Source organism: Camelus ferus, chromosome 14, assembly GCF_009834535.1.
Source record: "Camelus ferus isolate YT-003-E chromosome 14, BCGSAC_Cfer_1.0, whole genome shotgun sequence".
In the NCBI taxonomy this organism is placed as follows: Eukaryota; Metazoa; Chordata; class Mammalia; order Artiodactyla; family Camelidae; genus Camelus; species Camelus ferus.
In genome coordinates this window covers 31,643,859-31,667,545 of record NC_045709.1, presented here as the reverse complement: position 1 = coordinate 31,667,545, position 23,687 = coordinate 31,643,859, and the positions used below count along the sequence as shown (strand labels likewise).

The 23,687-nt window shown below is 41.6% G+C and overlaps 1 protein-coding gene across 1 annotated transcript; it reads right to left on the bottom strand.

The window, feature by feature from the left end:
* Positions 1–19,759: 19,759 nt before the first annotated feature.
* Positions 19,760–20,489, bottom strand: LOC102513650. The gene has a single exon (XM_006195213.2). It carries the CDS (start codon positions 20,407–20,409, stop codon positions 19,762–19,764), a length of 648 nt encoding a protein of 215 aa, XP_006195275.1. The 5' UTR covers positions 20,410–20,489; the 3' UTR covers positions 19,760–19,761.
* Between the last annotated feature and the right edge of the window lie 3,198 nt (positions 20,490–23,687).

Genomic DNA, 23,687 nt, shown 5'->3' with positions numbered 1-23,687 from the left:
ACGACACAGTGCTCTGGGGTTTCACGGAGGTGACAGTCCCCTCTGAGGCACCAGGGGCAGCTTCATGGCGGATGTGGAATTTGAGCTGGATTTGAGTGGATGCAGAAGGTTTTGCTAAACAGCAAAGGGCTGCCTGATACGGAGGTGGGGAGTCAATGCAGAAACTTCAAGGACCTTAAGTAGAGTGGTTCAGGGTTTTAATATTTGTCTGATGAGACAATAATTATATAAATATTTTTCACGCTTTAAATACATCTGAAATGTGATCTGCATTTTTGGGCGATTAAGCTGCACTTGAAAAGATGTGCACAATCAACCTTCAGTAGTTCTAGCTTTAGCATATGTTAATCCTGCAGCTGTGACCCCAGAAATAGACTTTTGGCAAGAATAATTTTTTATATCTTTAATTTTGTTAGCTTTGGCAAACAAAAGGGAAATGGCTTAAAGTGCAAAAGCCATTGATGTTGTCAGAATTTTTTTTCCATTTAAAGCCAAGCTGGAGTCTCTCTTTGGGAGGAATCAGAGTTTCTGTTGTCATCCTGGACCCTGTTCTCCACATGAATTGGTCCTGGCTTCTTTTCTCTCAGTGTCAGTGACTGAATCTGTACAATGGGAACGCTTGCATTATCATATTTCTACTGTCATGAAATAAATAACATCTTCCAGTGATTTTTTTTTTTGAAACTGATGAAAAGAAACACTGGGATCAAAGGTTTTGTTTTTTCACAAAGACACGTTACTTAGCTACATTTTTAGGAGAGTGAAAACATCAAAATCACCACCTTAAGTACATAAAATCACATTTATTCACAGCATATTCCTTTTAGTGTATTTTTATTCCCTCTCTTTTAAAAAAAATTGAGGTATAGCTGATTTACAACGTTGTGTTAATTTCTGGTGTATATCATAGTGATTCAGTTGCATGTTACATATATATGTTCCTTTTCATTTTCTTTTTCATTATAGGCTATTATAAGGTATTAAATATAGTTCCCTGTGCTATACAGTAGGACCTTGTTGTTTATCTATTTTCTCCCTTAATTTTGATGCATTTTCATGCAATCTGCACCTTCCTCCACCCAACCCTGTCCACACTTAGGTCTCCTCTCCTCACTCTTACCCCCTTGTCAGCCTTCAAATCTGTCAGCAGCATAAACTTGGACTCTCTGCAGAGCTGACTGGCTCAACTGAGGTGTGAATCATGTTTAATTAAAGCCTGTCACTTAGAAGTAAGTGAAAAAGCATTTAACCTCTGTTCATTCCACCTTGGCTCCTCCAAGCCTCTCAGGGCTCCATTCTGGAGGGCGTGCCTGCTGCTCGTGGCCAGAGTGGATACCAGTGGTCCCTCAGCATCTGTGAGCTGCCAAAGAGCTCACTGCAGAATCAATGTGGCAAAACAGTCCCCACCCCGTCCATCCTCTACTATGCAAACATCCACGTGTGTGAGAGACCAGGTGTGTGAGCTCCGCCCCCTCCTCCCTCAGAGGACCTCTTCCTTTCAGGGCCACCCACCTGTCCTGCGGGATGGGCAGGCACACTTCACGTCCCCCTCACTGTGGAGATGACTGAGGAGAATTGTCATGAGATCTCTCAACCTTTCAGAACTCTCAACTCTAATCTTGTATTTCCAACTGACTACAGCCATCTTCTTTCAGCCATCTCTCCGACACCCCCAATTCTGTCTGGGCCCAGCCCTCCAGTTGGAGCTGATCCTTGGATATGCTATGTCCAGCTGGATTTTGGAAAGTCCTTGTGAGAGGCTGCTGTGGCTGAGCTGAGAAGGTCCAATACTCAAGAGCAGTATGAAGTCAGCAGAAAGCCAGCATGGAGGGCAGGCGCTGGGGTGAACGGGATGTGGCAAGCCAGCCTTCCGGTGGGCAGGCTCGCGGCTGGGAAGGAGGAGAGAAGACTAAGTGGGGACCAGGTGGAGGTGTTGATGGAGCCAATGCTGCTTTAGGGTTAATGTAATATTTATCCTACACAGATATCTTCCTTAGATGCTCTGCACATCTTTCTGGGTTGGGGGATGTACCTAAAATTTGCAGAAATACGACACAGATTTGTATGTATGAACAAGAACTTATTATCTTCTGTTTCCTTCCATTGCGTCGCCTATGAACAGCTTCAAGATTCTCCAGGTTACTCAGAGCTCGATGATTCCTCATCCTTTGCTTGTCCCCCATACCCACCTGGTTGCTAAGTCCTCTTAGCTTCATCTCTGAGGTAGCCCTCACACTCCTGGGCTTTTTCCTTCCCTCTCTTGTGAGGTCCGTTGCAGTAGCTTCCTAACTGGTCTTGTGTCCGGATGTGTTCCGCTCTACTTTTTACACCCAGCTGGCAATCTTCCCAAAGCCACCTTGATTATGTAATCACATGCTCCAAACCTTTCAGAGATTTTCCATTCCCTTTAGAATAAAGAGCAACTCCTCAGCTGGCATGTTAGTCTCTCTCTGATCTAGTTTCAGCGTGTTTTAGCAAATGTGTTTCCCATCAGTCCCCTTCTTCCTGAGCCCTTGCTGCAGGCAAATTAAGGGGAAAACTGCTTTCCGTTCCCATACCTCACGTTTTCTCACCTGTGCTCGTCCCCTTCCCTCTGCTATGGCATTTCTCCCTTCAGCTCTGCCTCTTCCACCTCCAATGACCAAGTCCTACCCATTTTTCCTCAGGTCAGATGCCAGATCCTCTGTAAAATCACCCGTCATCTTAATAGCTAAGATGGTGTTTATCCGTACTTCCCTGAACTCCAAAGCGTTCATTTACATGTATCTTATTTTACTTTTTTGTTGTGTAAGTGTGTTATAATCCCCTGTAGGACTGAAATCTCATTAATGTTAAGACTATGTTCTGTTCAGTTCCACAGCAGCCTGGTTCTTAACACACTGCTTTGGTAATAGATGATATGAGATATGTTCTCTGAATGAATTAATAGATGAATAAATAAAGAACAAACGTCCATTCCTGCAAATACGTGCGCTAGGAAGTTCACTATTCTTATTTCTACGGACGGAAGTTTCCTGTGAATGTAATTGGGGCTCAGAGCTTCACAGGGCTGCGAAAGAGGCAAAGAAACAAAACTGCGGGATGTTTGAGGTGGATTTTGAAGGAGTTGAATGGAAAGCTGAACTCATACTTCTAAAGCGCTTGACTTGAGAGGAAGTTATTTGCTGAAATGCCTTCAGGAAAGGTACAGGATAGAATGATGATTCACATGGAAGATTAACACAAACCACAGAGTGTAGTATTTTGGAAATATTATCTCAGGGGGTAGGGCCAGCAGGCAGTACCTTCGGCCGGTAATTCCATCAGGCAATTGGTTGTTACAATTTCCTTTTGTTTTTGCTTACCTACTTACCCAGTTCACTGGAAAGTGATCTTCTCTGATTGCTAGATGAAGATACTCAAATTTGCTCAGAAAGAAAAAAAAAAAAAACTGCATTCTTTTTAGACTTTATAATTCCTTGCAATTTCCTTGCATCAACACTGTCAAAGCATAGAATTCTACCTCCTTTCTGGTAGACCCCACCAGAACGTAGGCGAACGATTTTGGAAAGGAGGAAACAGTGCGACATAAGCCCTACTGTACCCCTCCTGGGTTTGGAGGTGTGTGGCAGCTTAACATGGAAAGAGCCAGTTCTTGATGAAAACTGGCGGTTACTTTGATTGATAAATCAGAAACTATTTCATTTACCCAGTAATGCAAATGATTCCTCAAATCTTATCATATGGTTGTAAAATAAGAGGATTTCACAGTTGGCGTCCAAATAGCATGCTTTGCGAAGCTGCTTTAGTTCAAGTGACACTAACTTAACAGGAGTGTGTACAAGTTCAAGGCAGGTATTCTGGAACGCTGGACGGAAAGACTCTCACTTAGAAAACGGGCAAAGCTAAGAACAGTTCAACAAGGCTAGTTCTCGTAAACAGAGTCACTCTCTGTGCTTCCTGTAATAGAACCCCTCCCAGCTGGACGGACCAGCTGAAGACATCCGCTGGCCTCCCACTGAAGAGTCGCAAGTGGCTGAGTTTGTAAGATGCACGGGGAAGGAACTGGAGAAGAGACGCTTGTATCGCAGGGGGGGTGGAGGAGTCAGGGAAGCAGCACGGTCAGGATTAGTCAAAGACAGAGGAGTCCTCCAGTGGGGAACACCTGGGGGAGAGAATCGGAGGGTCTGCACTGGGCTCTGCCCAGAGCTCTACCCAGCGAGGTAGTGTCCCCTGAATGGTCCCTGGGATGAGTCAGCCGCAACCCCTTCTCTGGTGTTGTTTCCCAGCATTTGATAGATGCCTTCAGCTGAAGGCCTGCTTAAGCCCCTGGGATCCTTCAGTATGTGTGCAGCCAGGAAGGGGAGGACAGGAGAAGGGCATTGGTGAAGGCGCAGCCCGGCTAAAGGAAGCAAAAGGGAACACGGCTATGGGATGACACAGCACCGTCCTCTTTAGGAAAACCTTGTCCTCTGAGAGAAGAGTCTGTTACAATGGGGGCTGGAGCCACTGCTAACTTAGCACAGGTCATTATCCCAGCCAGGGAACTGCTTTTGGCCTGGGGAGGATTTGGGTCATGAGTCCAGCTGTCCAGTAGTTTGTTCACAGGTACGCGCACAGGGCTCAGGAGATCCACTTCTGTCCTGTAAGTAGGGGCCTGAGTGAAGGTGTATTGAAGGACGGTCCTGGCATGTCATCCTTATCAGACCATCCAGGTTGTCCTCAGCTGCATGTCTGTGTGTAGGTGTGCTGTGTGTGTGCACGTGCATGGGTGAGAGCATTTGAGAGTGTGAGTCTAGGAGTGTGTGAATGTGTGTATGTGGAAGTTTTCTGTGTGTGTTTTCTTGCGTGTGCAAGAGGGGAGGTCCTGAAGAGGAGACATGTGAAGGGTGACATTCAGTTTATAACTGCTATCATTTATTGGAGAAGGGGAGATGGTCCAAAGCAGACCACATTAATAAAGTGCTCCAGTTATCTGCAAATGAATTATGTATGTTTGGGTATAACCTGAGCTTTTGCATCAATGACCACAACCACCGTATAAATGGAATGAGGGGCAGTGATGATGATATTAATGGTGTTTGCCTTGTGGATGATTCCAAAAATGATACTGTGCTCAGTACAAATTGGGGCTGTTTGCTTTTCAGCAAAGTTTGCATTAAGTTGGAAACATTACAAACTATTTAGAAAGTTAAAAATGAATTATTTTAGAGGCAAAGTATGGGTGAGTTTTAGAAATATGATACTGGAGTCTGGCTTGCTCACCTCTGCTGAGTACCTTCTGCTGCGGCATCATACATAAGACACATCATTCCAAAACATCTTCATTTTATGATCTTCATTTTGAATGATTTGATGGTTCAGAGGTGTGGTAATATATATGAATTTTATTTTGACATGCGGAGGAAGGCATTTAGATGCGGGTGTGTGTGCACTGTGAAATGATTAGAAATTATTATGGGGTAGAAAATTTATGATTGAGTTTGAATGATTGGATCTATTTTAAAATGTGCAGAGCTGTTAGCTTTCAAAATAATTCGTGCCGTCAAAAGAAATCAAAATTCATTTCAGTTATTCAAATTTTATTTTTGAAATAAGCCATAGTTATTTTATTATTTTTTTTTTAAAGGAATGGCTTAACTACAACTGATTCTCCCAAAGAAGAAAGAATCACCCAGAAATCATGGTGAGATAGTCCTTTCTCTGAGATGAAATTATCAGTTAGTAAATGAAGACGTGAGTTGTTTGTCTTTTCATGTATTACCTGCTTCTTTTAATCACAGTTAATATTTATAAATGGTGTGTCAGGTTAGTGAGCGGCCAAGAGCTTTGGCATCATGAGGAGAAAAGAACCAGAAGCAAGAGGGTGAAGTGGGTGAAAGGATGATGGCTGAAGCCAATTTCATGAAATTCTCTGTACACTGAACTAAACCTTTGTGTGTGGCTATTCCTCCTCCATTGGTGGGCAGGCTAAAACTCTTCTCAGGCAATTACTCAGGGTGTGAGAAAATTCTTGGGTCTGTGTTTGGTTGAAGACTTAAAAGTTGTTTCCTAAATTCTAGAAAATTAGCCTGGAAGATTCTGAGGACCGACATAGTGAACTACAAAATGTCCCTCCATATACCGATAACTAAGTCAGCAGACCTATAGAGAGAGATCATAAAATCTAACTCCAGATGCGCTACCTCATATTTTGACTGTACTCACGGCTGTGTAAATGATTTGATTTAATGGCATCATCTCATACTAGCTTCCTTTTCCCTAAAATCGAACCAGTGAACATTGAGGAGACATCCATGCAGACAAATCAGGAGGAAAAAGACTAGGAAAACTCTTGTGACCTTGTATCGTAGCTGATTTTCTATTCAAAAGTCCTGGCAGTCAACTCCCTGTCGGTGGAGTGAGACTGTGAGATACATTTTTGAGCCAGTGCTGCTCTTTGACACTTTCAGAATTGTTTTACAACTGAACCTTGCTTCTTCTGTAGCAGGATAGTCACTGAGTTGAGTTTATTCGTACTTCAGTTCAACTTGAGACATTTACTGAGTGTCCCCAGTTTCCAATCGTTACTACTGTGGGGGAGAGAGGAGAGTTTATTACCCTGAGCTTGGTAATATGCATACTTGTTTGCTGGGAATTTTGTTGGAAGATGCTCATTTTGTAGAGGTCACAGAAAAGTCGGCGCAGAGATTTGGCACTTGCTATTTATAGAGCAGGTAATTTTTCTGAGGGAGCATCCCCGGCGCCCATGACTAGAGTGAATGACTTAGCCCTAAAAGGTTCAAGACCCTTCTCAGGCATTCTATGAAATGAAACCTTTGAATTTCTGCCCTCTCCCTGCCCCCACTGGGATGCCATTTACCGAGAAGAGATAGTTGCTGTCCTGGAGCAGATGTTTGCAATTTGGGGATTCAAAGATTATTATCGAAGATAATGATGCCCGTCTGTCTCACCTGCAGAGTTCCGTCTTCGCACGAAAAGGATGGGACTGCGGAAGAACACTAAGCATGAAAGGAATTCAGGCGAGGCTCCTTCCAAGGAGATGGGAACCCTCCGTAAACTGAAGTCAGGGGCCAAGAGGAGTGTGAAGGAAGGTCTGCTGGCAGCCGGGCCTGCTCTGTGCCTCTAGAGTGCAAGCTTGTCTAGGGATCAAGCTAAGAACTGGCCTTTGAGGACATTCAGTGTCCGTGGGGGGTGAGGAGAAGCAAAGGTCCCTTCTCTTCCGGGACGCTCTTGCCTGTCCGTCCGAGCCCTTCCTCCCTGGATGCGCCTGGAAGGGGACATTTTCTTCACCATGGAAGTGACCTGTCATTTGAAAGATTAAGGTCACTGAGTAAAAAGCTCTATGTTGCTTATGACTGAGAAGCTCTCTGCAGAGGTCTCTGACACCCAGGAGGGAACCACTGCTTGTCTCAAAGACCTAAAGAGGCAGAAAAAGTCAGAGTCAGTCCCAGCGGGGCACCCCGCCAAGAGTGACCTCTTCCTTGTTTGAGGGCCGGTCATACTTATTATCAGCCTCGCAGTCACTGGAATTTGATGAAAGAAGAATGTTGGTCTAAGGAAAACGTGCATCATTGTGTGGATTGCAATTTGTGATTAGCTGCATTTGTATAAAAATGTTCAGAGGTCTTGAACCACAAAAACTAAAAAGCATACCCAAGAAATAGCGATGGTCATCATCCTTAATAAGAGAGGACGTTAATAATTTACTGCGGGAGGAAACATGATCAAAAGGGATCCAGAGGCCCCAGCTGCTCGGGGTTGCAAAATATATCGGAAGAAAAATGGCAAGCGTGCCTTCAAAAATTAAGATATCATTGAAATACTCTTTCTAATGGAATTTTTTTTGGATGCCCAAAAAGTCATGAATAATATTTAAAAGCAGAAAATATACTCCCTTTATAATTTTTGCAAATCCAGTTGAATGTTAAGCTTCCCTTAAACTCTATTTACAAAGAATTCTACCAGTTTTCAACTTGATATGGTAGATTTACTTTTACTGTGCAATTGGAAAATTGACTTTTGTATACTCCTGAGGGCTTTTTTTTTTCTTTACAAATTGAAATTCTAAAATTCATTATTTTTCAATAAAATGCATAGCTAATGGTATTTAAAGCTTTCTACATCTTCCTACTACCTTTCTTTTTTGCTTGAAGTGGGTATGGGTTTATAGCTGATGTATAGGAAAAATCAATCAGAAAATACTCTATAATGAGAATTCTTAGTATGCCAGGCCCACATTTTCCAGTAGGGGGCAAGAAAGTACTACATATAAAATCCAGAGTCCTGTCTTTTTTTTTTTTTTTTCCCGCCCCCTGTACCTTTGCAAACCAATTAAGTTCCTGAATTGTGAAATGCTAAGCATGATAGAGAAAGGAATATTTAAATCCATTAAATATAATCTTTTCCTTATATCAGAGGGCTATTAAGCATGATCTTTAACTGCTTAGTGAATCTCTTTGGGAGAGAGAAAAATGAATTTGGGACTTTGGGGAAGGCCAAGAGAATCAAATGTTGCACTTTGGCTAAGGTGTCTTGTCAGTACCCCAGCAAGCATCGCTGGAGCTCAGCCGGGGGCCCAACTCTCTCTGCAATCCGCCAAACAAAAGCAAAAACAAAACCCCTGCAAACTGAAAACCTGACCTGTTCAAATGCTGAGCATCTTGTAGGGCAGTTTACTGTATACACACACATGCTGTGCCCTGCGCACCGAAACACACTGGCCCACTCGCATGGGCATCCAAGCGGCCTGTGTAAGTCGCTGCCTCTCGTCTGTGTTAGAGACTGACGTTGTTTCATGTCTGTGATGGACAACGAGTTCACACGCATCTGAGAGAATCGATAACTCATAATTGATCCAAGATGGAGACGCTCTAGTCATGGTTCAGGCACTCAAAGAGTATCTATATAGTTCTTTCAGAACCCGAGAGCTAAATCCAACCTGTATATGTTTACCAGACGTTTAAAAAAAAAAGACCACTAATTCAAATGTACTTTCTGTGTTTTTGTTTTACTCCCCTAAATTCTTAATTTTGATGGGGTGCTTTTTCCCTTACTCTAGTTTTTATGGGAGAAATAGCTTATAAAATCAAATCAATTTACCATATGATGCATTTGGCATAAATATACATCTGTTGTCAAAATTATTGTTTTAGAAAATGTGCAGTTGTGTTGTTTAAAGTATGGTATTGACAATCATTTTGGTGTATTATAATATATCTAAAAGGAAACATAATGCCATTTGTCATAAATTTACCACGGTTCCTTGGTTTGTGTAATGTCTGTTAGCTGTGCAAGTCAATAGCTCTCACATGATCAGGTTCTGTTCACTTGGTTACCTGAAAAACAGATGGTTATTTCAACATAAACTAAAGTACTTCGGGGAGGGTATTTAAGGTACAATGATGTGAAGACTGTAGTAAAATTGTCTCAGTCAGGTAAGTGGCTTCCCAAAGGATATTTTCATATTTTATAATCTCTTCCTTGGGAATAAATTTACTTTGTTTACAATACATTGTATTTTATGTGATTTATACCGACACTAAAATGGACCGCTAAAGCAACTTTCTCTTAGAAGTAAATTCTAACTTTTAGTAGACTTGTTTCATTTGTGATGGAAACTTCGAAGATCAAATTCAGGAAACAAAGCTCGACAGCTTGGAGTGATGGTCAATATCCGTTAGCCTGTAGGCGGCTTCTACTTGACGAGCCAGCAGAACCTTCAGATGAAGTAAGAAATCAGTTTGTGTGTGTTTGGGGCTTTACTGGATTTTTCTGGAAATTCATTTCTCTACTTTTGCCATCTTTGTTTTTTATTATATTTCCAAGCATTTGTTTTGCTTATTTTTCCTCTTCCGGACATGAATTTGATGCGTTCATAGTAAATCATCTGCACCAGGGTCTTCTCAGCATGCTTCTGAGGGGCGTCAGTCAATTTTTCCCTCCCTGACTTGTATTTATGGCACTTTTTCTTGCCAGTTAGAAAAACAGGATATGTGGGTGTAGGGAAGAGACACAGGATCTCTTCCATTTATTTTAGTTAAAATACTCCTCATGGAAGAGGGAAACTGAAGTGCTTTTCTCAAAGAGGTCTTCAGTAGATGAGTTATTTTTACTTATGTCTTGTCTGTAAGTTTGAATTAGCTTCCTCGGTGGGAGAAAAAAAAGAAAAAATATTTTAAAGCAGAACATAGAGTGAACTTTTAATCATGTTTCTTCATTTCCTTTTTATAGTGGGCATCCTATATCTAAATCAAACTGAACCATAAAAATATCCCCTTACGGATGACAGCTGTTTTGAATGCTTCTGAGCAGGGAACTGCTGTGAAAAATAATCGTGTTATCTTATTAATTTGAAATTATATGAGTTCACATATATGAATTTGTACACTTCAAATAGCGACTTTCATATTAACTTTTCCTACCCATATTAGAAAAGGGAAGAACTGTTGATTTCAGGAAAATGTCTTCTATTTGTTTTCTTCAGCCTTTTTTGAAGCAACTGGATCCAAAGGACTTAACAACTCAAAAGCAAATGGTCACATCTGGCTCCAAGTAAACTCGACATGCTTTATTGTAAAAAGGAGAGCTACAATACGTAAGTTTATCCTGGTCTTCATGCTCTTGCAAAGCTAATGGTGTTCAGACCAACATGTAAAGTGTGTGGCCCCTCCAGGGCAGAGGTTTGTCTTCACACCATGCTTGGAAAGCCTGAATGGCGTAACCTCCTTTGGAGCTCTGGCTTGTGAGACCGGAGTCCCTCTGCCTCTTGAGAGGGAGTCCCTTAGGCGTCTGTGGGTGTCTTCAGGTGCAGTGAAACAGAGATTAAGCGCCCTTACCTGGAGAAGCTGCGGCAACTGCTGATTCTACTCAGACTGCTTCCCTTCCAATTTTTGCTTTATTTTCCAAGAGAATCACTTGGATCTAAGTGGCAGCTCCAAGACAGCCACCACCGTGCTCTGCCTGACGATGAAGGTGCCGACCAGCATGGAGACGACTCCCCAGGCCTCCAGGCAGCATCTTCTCATGGCCCCACGCTGATGACACAAAGGAGGCACAGACCTGGGAAGATGAAGGTAAAGAAGGAACTGACACCACCGATGATGCTATGTGGCCGAGGTCGGGCAGGAACAGGGCCACGGCGGGCGTCATGGTGACTTAGCCGTGCTTTAGAGAAATGGAAGCCACAGGACCAGTCTCTTTAGTGGGCAATGTGAAGTTCAGAGGATCGCAGGCACCTAGGAATGTTTGCAGGTAAGCAGCTGGTTTCAGTTGGTGCCTGATTTAGTGGACAGAGGCAACCTACTTTATACACTCTCTAGATGTGTCATTCTAATCCCCTGTTCCCTCTATGTCACGGTTCTCTTCTGGCATTTGTTCTAGAAAGGGCAGTTCACTATTTATGACATGCAGAATTTATCAATGTTTGTCACTTGTCTGAATTTTTTAATCATCAACAACATGTGTTACAGGGCACAAATCTGCAACTGCCATGGGTATCATTCTGCAGTAGTTTACTGCCTCTGACACTTGTTATAAATAGTGTATATGTAACAGTTTAGACATCAGAAAATAAACCTTTAACTGGATGTGTGCCCCCCCCAATTCTGTGCACTTCCCTGAGTGCAAACAGAGCCCATTTTGAACAGTTTCTGTTCATTTCTGTTTTGCTAATACATGTGCTTACTTTGGTTTGACCATAAATCTAGAAGAAAAAGTCATCTGAGGTGGTTTGTGTGTGATATTGCCTACTCATGTCTTAAAACAAGGGGCTTTTCTGTTCAGACCAAGGACTGTAGTGTGTTTTGTTCTGGTCAGCGCTTAGAGCAGTTATTCTGGTGTTTCACACATTTGTAACTGAAAATTGAAAATTTCTCATTTCCTTGGGAAACCCAGGACTTTGCTTTTTGCAGCCATGTCCCTTTAACAATAAAGTGACTAGATCTGTTTTATTCAAAGTTTGGAGATGGTCTGCCCACATCCCCCAGGATGAAAGATATTTAAAAGATACATAAAAAGAGTGATGTAAACCTTCTGAATTAAAAATAAGCAAATAGCAATGGGCTCTTCAGCTTCAAAACAAACCCCAAATCTCCAGTTTAGTTGAGGCCAAAATGAAAAACTGTCTTTTAGCTTGGGGTGATTTGGAGACAGGCCGAGAGACATAAGTAATGATAATTTACAAGACTGATTATTTTCTTATTAACTTTGACTTGACTAGAAAGCAGCAGCCAGTCTAAATCCTAACACAAGAAATGTTTCCGAGGAACTGACCCCAAGGGATAGAGTTGGGTCCAGCGACCCTCACGCCATTTGGAGTCTGAGTTAGAAAGAAGCAGCATTTCAACTTAATAAAAGAATATTTATCTCTCCAATGAGCTGCCTTAGGGGATATAAAGTTTCTTGTCACTGGAAGAACAGATGATCAGCCGGGAAGCCTGTGTTGGAGAGCAGTGCAAACGCTGGCTATGAGTTGTATTTCAGCCCAAGGGTCCTGGTCCTTTAACCATGAGAGTCGAAGTTTCTGGAGTTCTACACATGGGAATACGAAGGATCTTCTCTGATGCTCAGGTATTTCCTGTGTCTCACTCAGGTGGGGTTAGAAACCATGCAGACAGCCTATTAAATATTATTAACCACCAGGCCTACGTGAGCTATAACCATTCCTCTTTTTCCCTCGCCTCAATTCCTTGCTCTCTATTCAAATTCTTCTCCCGTAATCCTAAGGAGTCAGTTATGTCTCACCAGGGACGGAGTGGGTCAGTCACTTTTCCAGTGGTTTCCCTGATTCATTACTGACTGTGCTGTAGTAGGAAAGTAATTAAGGGAGGGAGAACACCCCAGCAAAATCTACACCCCAAGCTGAGGAACACGGTGATACATAAGGAGAGCCAATTCCGTGGAGTAACTGAGATTTCCAGGGCTGCCAATCTGGCAGGTCTTCAACATTTAACAAATTTAAAAAGAGGAAAAATCCCTAATCTGCCAAACATCACTAATGTCAATAAAATCAAATGAACTGATTTCTCTGAATATTGGTCCCCGAGGAGAAGCGTGTGCTGATTGCTTTAAACTTATCACAAATTTTTAAAAAGTGCTTTATTCCAGATATTTTTCACTCATAAATATTTTATTAAGAATGATCGTCTCTTCTATCAAAAAGTTGACCTTTGGGCTAAAGTGATCATTAATATTTCAGACTATATAGATTGTCTTGGCAATTTCGGGGTAGGGCTTTTTTTCCTTCCTAGCATGCCTAGAGGCCTAGTAACACTGAACCGGAATATCATATATATAGTACTGTTTTACTGGAATACAATTTCCCTACTTTTGGATTTTGATGTAATATTTATATATTTTCTGAGAAGCATTTCTATAAAGCTCAATCTGGAATGTTGACAATGAAAACAAAACATGAAAAATAAAAATTCAACTTTCATATGAAAAGAAACCAAAGTATGATTATCAGTGAAAAATTGTAAGCACTATAAAAAGGCTAAAAGGGAGCAGAGGTATAAACTATCATCCAAAACATACAGAGGAAAGGTGTTTCTAATGGGGATTTAATGAGGAATAAGTTGCTGAAATTCTAGTTATTACAGTGTTGGCTGCAAGGAAATGAAAACGTGGCACTAAAAAGAAAATATCTTTTGATTAACTCCAATTTCAAAATCAAATTAAAAACTAAAACTGATTACAAACAGAATGGGTAAAGTAACAAAGTTCAAAAGGTCTTGGAGATTTCGTATGCATGACTGCTGGTGACACGTTTTAAGACGTGAGGGGACCTCCTGTCCCTCTGTGAGGACAGCTGGGTCTGCAGCTCCTCCAGGTGATCAAGACAAACCTCACACACACACTCAGGAGTGTGCAGGTTGCTTTGTAAGGGACCGCATCCGAGGTGGTTGACGTGATGGTTCCTAAAGCAAGCCGTGTGATCCTAATTGCACAAACTTTCTTGAATTACAGTTTAATGTACGAAATGTGTGCTTACAAGTATTTACAGTGCATTGGAGTCACTGGAACAGGGAGAATTCCACAGTGCAGTGCATCCATTCGTCACGCTTTCCCTGTTTTACTTTAAGTTGGGGGACGGGCAGGAGTAGCAGGACGGCGGGCAGCAGGGGAACGGAAGTGCAGGCAGGAGCTCCTCTTTTTCCCATTTTAAAACAAACTTTAGTAAACATCCACAAACTACATCCCACCCACCTGTCTATTAGGGAATTATGCTACATTTTGCTGTACTTCCAGGGTGTGACTGTCATTCCTTACCGGAGCACTTGTGACTGCCACCGTTCTCATGCTTCTGGAGTACCTCCTGCTCCAGAACTCCTCAACTAGTCACATCCGATGGGTTAGTTGATTCATTCACTTATTCCTCCACACGCGGGCCCCAGATCATCACAGATGAGTCACATAGAGGCGGTGGCTCTAAACTATTTAGAGAAGGAAGAAGTCACTTCTCATCCTGAACTTGAGTTCAGTCTCAGAGGTGCATTATATTCACCCCAAATGGAGTGAGGGTTTGGGGACTTTTAGCCAATAAAGGATGCATGGAGAACATAACAGTTGTCACAGTGCAGATCCATACTTTCAGATGGAGGCTGACTGGGAAGTTTCAGGATATAAGGGAAATTTATTTCAAATATAGGCATGGAACAATACTGCAGAACTGAATAGTATTAACTTTTTACACATGAGAGAAGCATGATATTGCTGGAAGCACTAGGTGTAAGAATAAAAAGGACGAGGATGGGGGTAATATTTAATCTTTTAAGTGCTGTGTGACCTTGGCATATTAGTCAATCACTCTGATCCTTAGTCTCCTCTTCTGTGAAACACAACAGTAGTGTAGGTCAAGCAGGGTAATTGAGAACATTAGGAATTAGGTATGTAAGGCACACGCGTTCTTTTCCTTTCACATGTGTAGGTGTGTGTGAATGTGTGTGCACACACCTCGTACTTCTGCTATTTCTGGCCTCTAGCATGGCCAGCGGAGTTGACGGGACGCTGCTGCTGGGTGACATCAGTATTGAGCATTAATGCCATCGCCTAGATGCTGATCTTTTTCAGACAACTAAATTAGGTAACAGCAGAAAGTCATGTCCTTTCACGTCAGGATAGTATCTGTTGACGCTTACAAGTGCTTTGTGCTAAGCTGAGTTTCCCTCTCCTCACTTAGCTTTCTCACCCACCCGGTGGAGGGGGTCTTGTTACCTCATTTACCAGCTCAAGAGCTGGGATGATCTGTGTAGGGTTAGTAGCTGGAACACACTTGGTACGACTCCACCCTATTCCCTTACACGATGACATTCTACCCACCAGACCCCACCCCACACATACTGACGCCGGGCAAGGAATCATGTTTTACGGGGACAACAGTGTTCCTAAGAGTGTCATCTCCCTATAATACCTGGAGCTTTAATCACACTATTGCTAATTTAACCATACTATTGCTAGATATATATTTTTTTCCCTTTGGGAAATTTTAAGAAACTTAAAAGAAAATTTGAGTAAAACATTTTCTCTCTCTGAAGAGATCAGAGATCAAATCTATGTTTAATACAACGTAAATCTACTAGGACAGAACGTTCTATATTTTTTCCCCTTCCAGTGTCTTGATGTGTCCCCAGTGCTGTTCAGAACAGTGTCTGGCATACAGCAGATGCTTAGGAATATTTTTTATTATTGAAGTATAGTCAGGTTACAATGTTGTGTTAGTTTCTTGTGTACAGCACAGTGATTCGGTTATATATATATATGTCTTTTCACACTCTTTTTCATTATAGGCTATTATAAGGTACTGAATAGAGTTCCCTGTGCTGTACAGCAGGACCCTGTTGTTTATCTGTTTTATATACAGTAGTTAGTATCTGCAAATCCTGATAAAAATAATTTTTGACTGAATATAGCAAAAGATGTTTTGGAATATAATCTTGGTTTCGTCGGAGAGCAGCACTGCTTTAAGAAAGCCAACAAGATAACGCAGACTGCATCCTACCCATCACCCAGGCAGCGTCCCCGCCTCCCCAGTCAGACAGAATCGGGTTTGTATCCAAACTCGATGGCTTAATTGTTTGGTGCAACATGATTATTTAGGTTCAATTTTGAGTTTCTTTCTTTCTTTTAAAAAATGCTCCCCTGTTTGTATCTAGGGTTGAATCTGGACGTGTGAGCAGCTCAGTGTTGAATAAGACTGAGATTACACTTGGTTCAGGGCCTGGCGCACAGCGATGATAAATATTTGTTTCTCCTCTTTTTAGGACATGACGTGTCCGCTTAATGTGCCACTGTTGATATTTGCAAAATTTCTGGACTAACCACGGGAGAGTGATGTCAGTGTGATGGGACAAATCCTCATTTGTTTTAAAAAAAAAGAATTCTCCTCAAGTGCCATAATGGGTTTTCCATTAACAAACAGGGCATTCAGATTCCAACCAAATTCCTTTGTTAGAGTGTCCCATAAAATGTATTACTTTTGTCTTTATTTTGTTTGACTTCAGTTGAAAGAGTTTTAATGTAAAAGAAAATGGATTTTTTTTCTTCAATCGTGTGTAACCATCAACATCTGAGAACAGTAAAATCTCCTGGTCTAGACTGTATTCTCATTTCTTGCAGACGTTTATTGCTGTCATTCTGTCTACACGATTGGAAGTGACCACCGCGCACATGTACGATTGCTTCTGGGAGCTTCCCCTAGCGTTTGTCCCGACCTGTGTTACAATTGCTTTTAGCGTCTAGAGGCAAAATTTGCCCCAACCCAGACTTGACATTTTTCTATCCTCTGCCTTTGAAACAACATATTGGCAGAGTGTTTGTACTTCTCCGGGGTTCTGGGGGTTCCTGGAGCTTTAGAATGTACTTTTTCTCGTCAGCTTCATGTGGAAGGCACATTTTGTTTCATCTGTCCCACGTGCTCTTTTGCCTTCCTTTTTGGAAGGAATCACGCACTTCACTGCTGCAGGCCTTCCGGTTGCTCCAGTCTGTAAGCAGTGCGGCCATTGCCTGTTATTCCATGATCAAACGTCTTTGAGCTCTAATCCTGTTAACATCTGTCACCTAAGTAAGAGAGGGGAGGCTCGGGCTTGTCTGCGACAATGCTGTGTGGACTCAGTGTAGGGTGTTATAGATAAGCAACTGGAGGGTTGGATTTTTCACATTTCATCTTAGTGCTGGCGGAGCGCCTAGACCCAGGCTTTGTGTTTGGATGATGTCAGGACTGGAGGCCAGCTTCAGACCTTCTCAAGGTCTACAGCATGCTTTAGGGGTGGGAGGGGGCCAGTGAGCTGGGAAACAGGGAACTTGGCACAGGCAGGCTCTGTGATGGAATATGAATAGACGGATCTTCAGAAATGGGCTGTGGGAGCAGGCTGCACAGCAAGGTTCTCTGGGTGCTGTCACTGCTGTCATCTCCCACTGCGTCCTCAGCATCCTTATCACCCTCGGAGTAAACTGGCAGCCTGGAGATGCGTTTCTTTCTCTAAAATTCCATGATCATTTGCAGGTGTACTTTTGATACGTTTCTGTAGACAAATACCAGCTGAAGCACTCTCAGGAAAATCTGAGTTTCAATGGAAAGCTATGCCTGTCCTTAGGACATGACTCTATTCTATGGGAGCTAATTCACAAGTCTGGAAGATCTCCATATAGATAGCTGGTAGCAAGGCAAGGGCATTCGTCTGGTGAGATTCATTTCAATTGTCTTCCCTCCTCTGACTGTGGAAGAGGCCAGTTTTGTCTCCATCTTGCACATTAATTTCAATATTCCTGACCTCTACGTAGTCCTGTTGGCTTTTTTTTTCTCTCTTTTGAATTGGTGGCAAGACTTCACCACTTTCGTCATTCATGAGCTAAAATTGTAAACACATGTTCATTTTTATATCTACATAAGTCATGATTTTGCCCTTTTTATGAAAATTATCCTTTATCTAAATATCATATTCTGTAGTATTGCTTCACAGTTTTGTTGAAAAAAAATCCTCGTTCTTTTCACTTCTGGCTTCCTGTGAGATCTATTTGCGTAAGTGGGAGGTTGTCTTGACACGTGCAGGCTCTCTTGTTGGCACTGAGTCCTTGCTCACGGACACCTGGCTGTACTTGCATGGTGATGGGTGTGGCCCTGCTTCTCCTCGTTCCTGCTCCACATGGAGCAGCTGCTTGAGAGCACCTGGGCTGCCTCTCCGGCATCCTTCATCCATCTCAAGCATTTTTCCTTAAAGGTCACAGGTCCCCCTGTGTGACGAGCAGCCCGATGGAGCAGAGCCTCTGTTCCTTGACACTGGATCAGATTTAGACAGGGTTTGAGGTACTTGTGGCTTTGAGTGAGGGTTGTTTCCCAAGATTGCTCTCGACTCTGAAACTCAACATTCTCCAGGAATGTGGTCAGTCACATCCCGCGTTTTTGCTGTCTGCATTCCATTGAGAATTCTACCAGGAGAACCCAGTAATGGTGAGACACAGCCTACCCTCAACTAGGACAGTCCCATCTCTTGTTGGGTCTGAGATCCTGTCAGGCTACATCTTGCCCCCTGTCCTATTCCCCCTGCTCCGTTTCCCTGTAAGTGGCTGATGGACCCCTCATCCCTTGGTCCCCTGTCTCTGAACAATTCCTCTTCTGTGCTGCTGTGCAAGCATTACTTTCCTCCCTCCCTCCCTTCCCTTCCTTCCTTTCTTCCTTCTTTCCTTCATTCCTTCCCTCCCTCCCTCTGTCCCTCCTTCCTTCCTTCCGTCCGCTTCCACTCTGGAGTAAAGTACTGCCTCCACATGTACAGAAGTTTGCTTGCATGGGCTCATCTCATTTCTTTCTCTCACGTTCATTCCCTTTTTCTCGTTGCTCAATTCCAAAAGTAACAGTAGTTTGTCTGCATTGTTACAACCCTTTCCCAATGGGTATCCTATTGACTTTTTGTCTTTTTACTTTTACAAATTTGTACTTGACACGGTAGCTATAAAGATCTTTCTAAAACACAGTCATGACCCGTGTCTCTTCTCCAGTTAAAACATTCCAAGAAATTCATCAGGCAATGAGGATAAATGACATTTCCCATGTTGGCCCCTGCTGAGCTCAGACATGTCCCTCCCTCCCTGGGATGTTCAGTTCCCCTATCTGCTGAGCTCCTGTGCCCTAAACCATATTGTTCCCGGGATAGAATGCCCTTCTACTCTTTGTTTGCTCATTTTGTCTACTTCTCATTTACATTTCAGGCCTCCTTTTGGAGTTTACTTCCCCTGAGAGGTGTTCTCTGATGCATAAATCCAGCCAAAGAACCCCTTATGTGATAACAGAACTTCCTGCTTGTTCATCAAAGGTTGATCTATAGGATATTAAAGTCATGTGGCTATTTTTCAGTGTCTGTCATGTTCCTTGTTGCAGCCCCAGCATCTAATAGAAGTGTTGATTAATATTTTTAAATCATTGCATAACTTCCCCTCATCAAACACTTCACTGAGTGTGAGTGCTGCACAGACGCTGTTACTGGACTAGGCAACTGTGCCTTATTAAACCCTCACTACAGTCTGCGGGGTAGGGATTCTCTTTACTTAATGGATGATGAAGCTGAGGCTTAAAGAGTTTAAATAATCTGCTCATACTGCTGTTAAATGGTCCAAACTGGAATTTGAATCTGGGTTTGTCTACTTCCAAAGCCTATTTTTTTTTAAACAAATATATTTTATTTTACATGAATCAGTGACTATGACTATATGACATGCATGTAGAAATTTCTTCAAGAAAATGATTCCCAGCCATTCCAAATAGTAGTCCTTTGTTCAGACTTTTTGTTTTCAACAGTTGGCCACACCCAAGGGTTTCACTAGTGTCCACCGTTTTACTGGACATGTTTCACAGGAGAACATGGTGGCGCTCAGCAGCGAGAGGACAGTAGTTGTGATTCCTAGCGGGAACACGTAAGAGAAATGCTTCTTTGTTAGCATTTCTCTTTCAACCGGAAAGGTAATTGGAAAGTCAAGGGTGGTTTCACCATAAAATTCCACAGTGAAATTCCAGCTCACTGAAATCATGGTACAACTACAGCTGAGTAAAAGGAACAAGGCAGCAGTGTTGTAGCACAATTGGAGGAACCCTGGGTATGGGGCCTTGATCTGGCTGACCCAAAGTGCCACTGAGCCAAAAATCAGGACTGTAGACATCATAAAATTTGCCAACAGCATCAGGTCCTGCCCATACCAGATTTCATCCGAAATGACCCAGCTCGAGTTGATCTTGCTATGCATCGGCAACTCAACTATTGAGCCAGAGACATTAAATTTCTGAAAATATAAAGCTTCCCAGAGTCCAATGAACACAATGGGAACAATCTTGCTGTCAAACTCCCACACGTGCCAGGATCTGCTTCTGGCTAGAATTATGCTGAAAGTCCAGACCAAGTAACTAAGAAAAAGGCCCGTCACTTTGAAGAACAAAAGCTTCATTTCAGGTTGACTGAAGATGAGGTAGAGGTGTCATGAAGTCAAGCCAGGAGCATCAAAGAGAAAAAATAAACAGACTGAATTAGCCACAGGTTACACAGTGTTCATTATTTATGTCTTGTCCTTCTTGTCTATAAGTTATATGTAAGTGTTTTATGTGTGTATTGGCCTTCAATTATTATTTTAAATATTTTATGTAAGTATAAATGATGCCTAGAAATCCGTGATCATGGTGGGAGTATTAATTTGCAAGGCATTTTTGGAACATAATTTGACAGTATCTTTCCAAAGCTGAAGTGCTCATATCTCTTGTCCAACAACTCCAATTCCAGGAATTGATACTAAGGCATTTATAAGAGTTTGCAAAAATATATGTAGAGAGATGTCAGTTTCAGCACCATTTATCATAGAGAAAAATTGGAAATAACCTAAATGTCTATTAATAGAAGAATGCTTAAATAAATAATGGTGCATCCACATTTATCGTGGAATTTTACATGGCATTACTAAGACTGAGTTAATCTATATGCACTGTCTGAAGAAACTTCTCATTATACTAAGAAAGCAAAATGAGTAATAGTACACGTGGTATAACCATTTGTGTCAAAAGAAGAGCAGCTGTAATTTATGTATATGCAAATAGTTGTGTACATACGTTTTGTAAAAAGTTGAGAAGGCTGCACACAAGGTAATTTTAGGGAGATCAATTGAGAAAGGTAGACTTTCATTCTTAGTTACTTATTTTTCTATAATTTGTATGGTTTTTAGTGAAAAAAATACATACTTTTATAGTGAAAAAGAGTAAACGTGACCTTGAAGATGTATAATATGTTGCATATAGCAAATCATGCCTATTTACTTTTTCTACCCATCACTTGCCCAAAATTCCACTTTTATTTATTTTTTATTTTGGGGAGGGTAATTGCGTTTATTTATTGATTTATTTTAATGGAGGCACTGCGGATTGAACCCAGGACCTCATGAATGCTAAGCCTGCGCTCTACCGCTGAGCACTACCCTCCCCACTAAAATTCCACCTTTATTTTAATTTTTTGCCAGAATTTAATAGACTTTATTTTTTTAGAGTAGTTTCAGGTTTACCGCAGAATTGAGCAGAAAATACAGAGTTCCCACATAGCCCTCTTCACTCACACATATATACTCCCCCACCCTCAACATCCCTCATCAGTGAGGAATATTTGGTACAATCAATGAACCAACATGGACACATTATTATCAACCGAAGTCCATCGTTTACATCAGGGTTCACTCTTGATGTTGTACATTCTATGGGCTTTGACAAACGCATAATGACATGTAGCCACCACTATAGTATCATACAGAATAATTTCATTGTCCTAAAAATCCCCTGTACTCCATCTATTCATCCCTCTCTCCCTCCCTCTCCCCAAGCCCCTGGAAACCACGATCTTTTTATTGTTTCTGTAGCTGTGCCTCTTCCAGAATGTCCTTTGGTTGGAATTGTACAGTTTACAGCCTTTTCAGACTGGCTTCTTTCACTTAGTAATATGTCTTTTAAGTTCCCTCCAAGTCTTTCATGGCTTGATAGCTTTTTTTTTTTTTTTACTGCACATATATTTAAAAATTTACATGTATGTACTGTTCATTGTTTCTAAGAATGTTTAGAGCTTCAGCTGTTTAAACTTACATAGTTATCAAAAGGATAAAGCCAACCACAAAATAAAAATTAATTCAAAAAGATATATACCCCTTGCCATTAACAGCAACATTATTTATAATTGCCAAGATATGGAAGCACCCTAAGTGCACATCAAGAGTTGAACAGATAATGGAGATGCAGTATATAGATAGATAGATAGATAGATAGATAGATAGATAGATATGTAATGGAATACACTCACCCATAAGAAAGGATACTTTGCCATTGGCGGCCCTTCATTCACTTTTTTTTTTCACTTCAAAAATCAGAATTTTATAACCGGCATAACATTTCCATTACATCAAAAACAACAAAATGCCTAGAAATAAACTTAACCAAGGAGGTCATCTATACTCCAAAAACTGAAACGACACAAAGAAATGGAAAGACTTCTTGTGCTCTTGGATTGGAAGAATCAACACTATCAAAATGGCCACACGACCCAAAGCAATCCACAGATCCAATGCATCCCCTGCCAAAATACTCCTGACATTCCCCGCAGAACTAGAACAAACAATTCCAGAATGTATAAGGAACCACAAAAGACCCTGAACAGCCAAAACAATCTATTGTAGGTCTCTTTTTTTTTTTTTTCTCTTTCTTTTTTTTTTTTTTCCTCTTTCCTTATGGTTTAATGACTAGAGAAGGTCCTTTAACATTTATTGTAAAGCTGGTTTGGTGGTGCTGAATTCTTTTAGCTTTTGTTTATCTGTGAAGCTTTTGATTTCTCCATCAAGTCTGAACGAGAGCCTTGCTGGATAGAGTATTCTTGGTTGTAAGTTTTCCCCTTGCATCACTTTAAATATATTGTGCCATGCCCTTCTGGACTGTAGTTTCTGCTGAAAAATCAGCTGATAACCTTATGGGAGTTCCCTTGTATGTTATTTGTTGCTTTTCTCTTGCTAATTTTAATATCTTCTCCTTATCCTTAATTTTTGTCAATTTGATGACTATGTGCCTTGGTGTGTTCCTCTTTGGGTTGGTCCTGTGTGGTACTCTGCACTTCCTGGACTTGGGTGACTGTTTCCTTTCACAAGTTGGGGAAGTTTTCAGTGCTTATCTCTCCAAAAATTTTCTCAGGACCTTTCTCTCTCTCTTCTCTTTCTGGGACCCCTATAATGCAAATATTAGAGCGCTTCATGTTGTCCCAGAGTTCTCTTAAACTATCCTCATTCCTTTTTATTCTTTTTTCTGTTCTGCAGTAGTGCCAAAGCCTATTATCTTAATCATCCTAATAGACAAAATAATTTCTTTAGAGCCTAGGTGACACAGCTGTGCTTCTTTAAGTCAAATGCAATCAAATCATAATGCAGTGGTACTTGAATACATTCTGTATTCATTTACTATTACTTTGTGACAAATTACCACAAACATAGTAGCTTAAGATGACACAACTTTATTGTCTTTCAGTAGGCTAAAAGTTCAACGTGGGTCTCACAGGGCTAAAACCAAGGTATTGGCAGAGTGGTGTTCCTTCTGGAGGCCTTTGGGGAGAATCTACTTCCTTGGTTTTCACGGCCTCTAGAGGACATTCACATTCCTTGGCTCACGGCCTCTTCCTTCACCTTCAAAGCTACTACTTGCACAGCATTAATAAGCT

Coding starts and splice junctions, on each gene's coding strand:
- LOC102513650 (XM_006195213.2), bottom strand. CDS start 20,409: ATGAAGCTTTTGTTCTTCAAAGTGACGGGCCTTTTTCTTAGTTACTTG.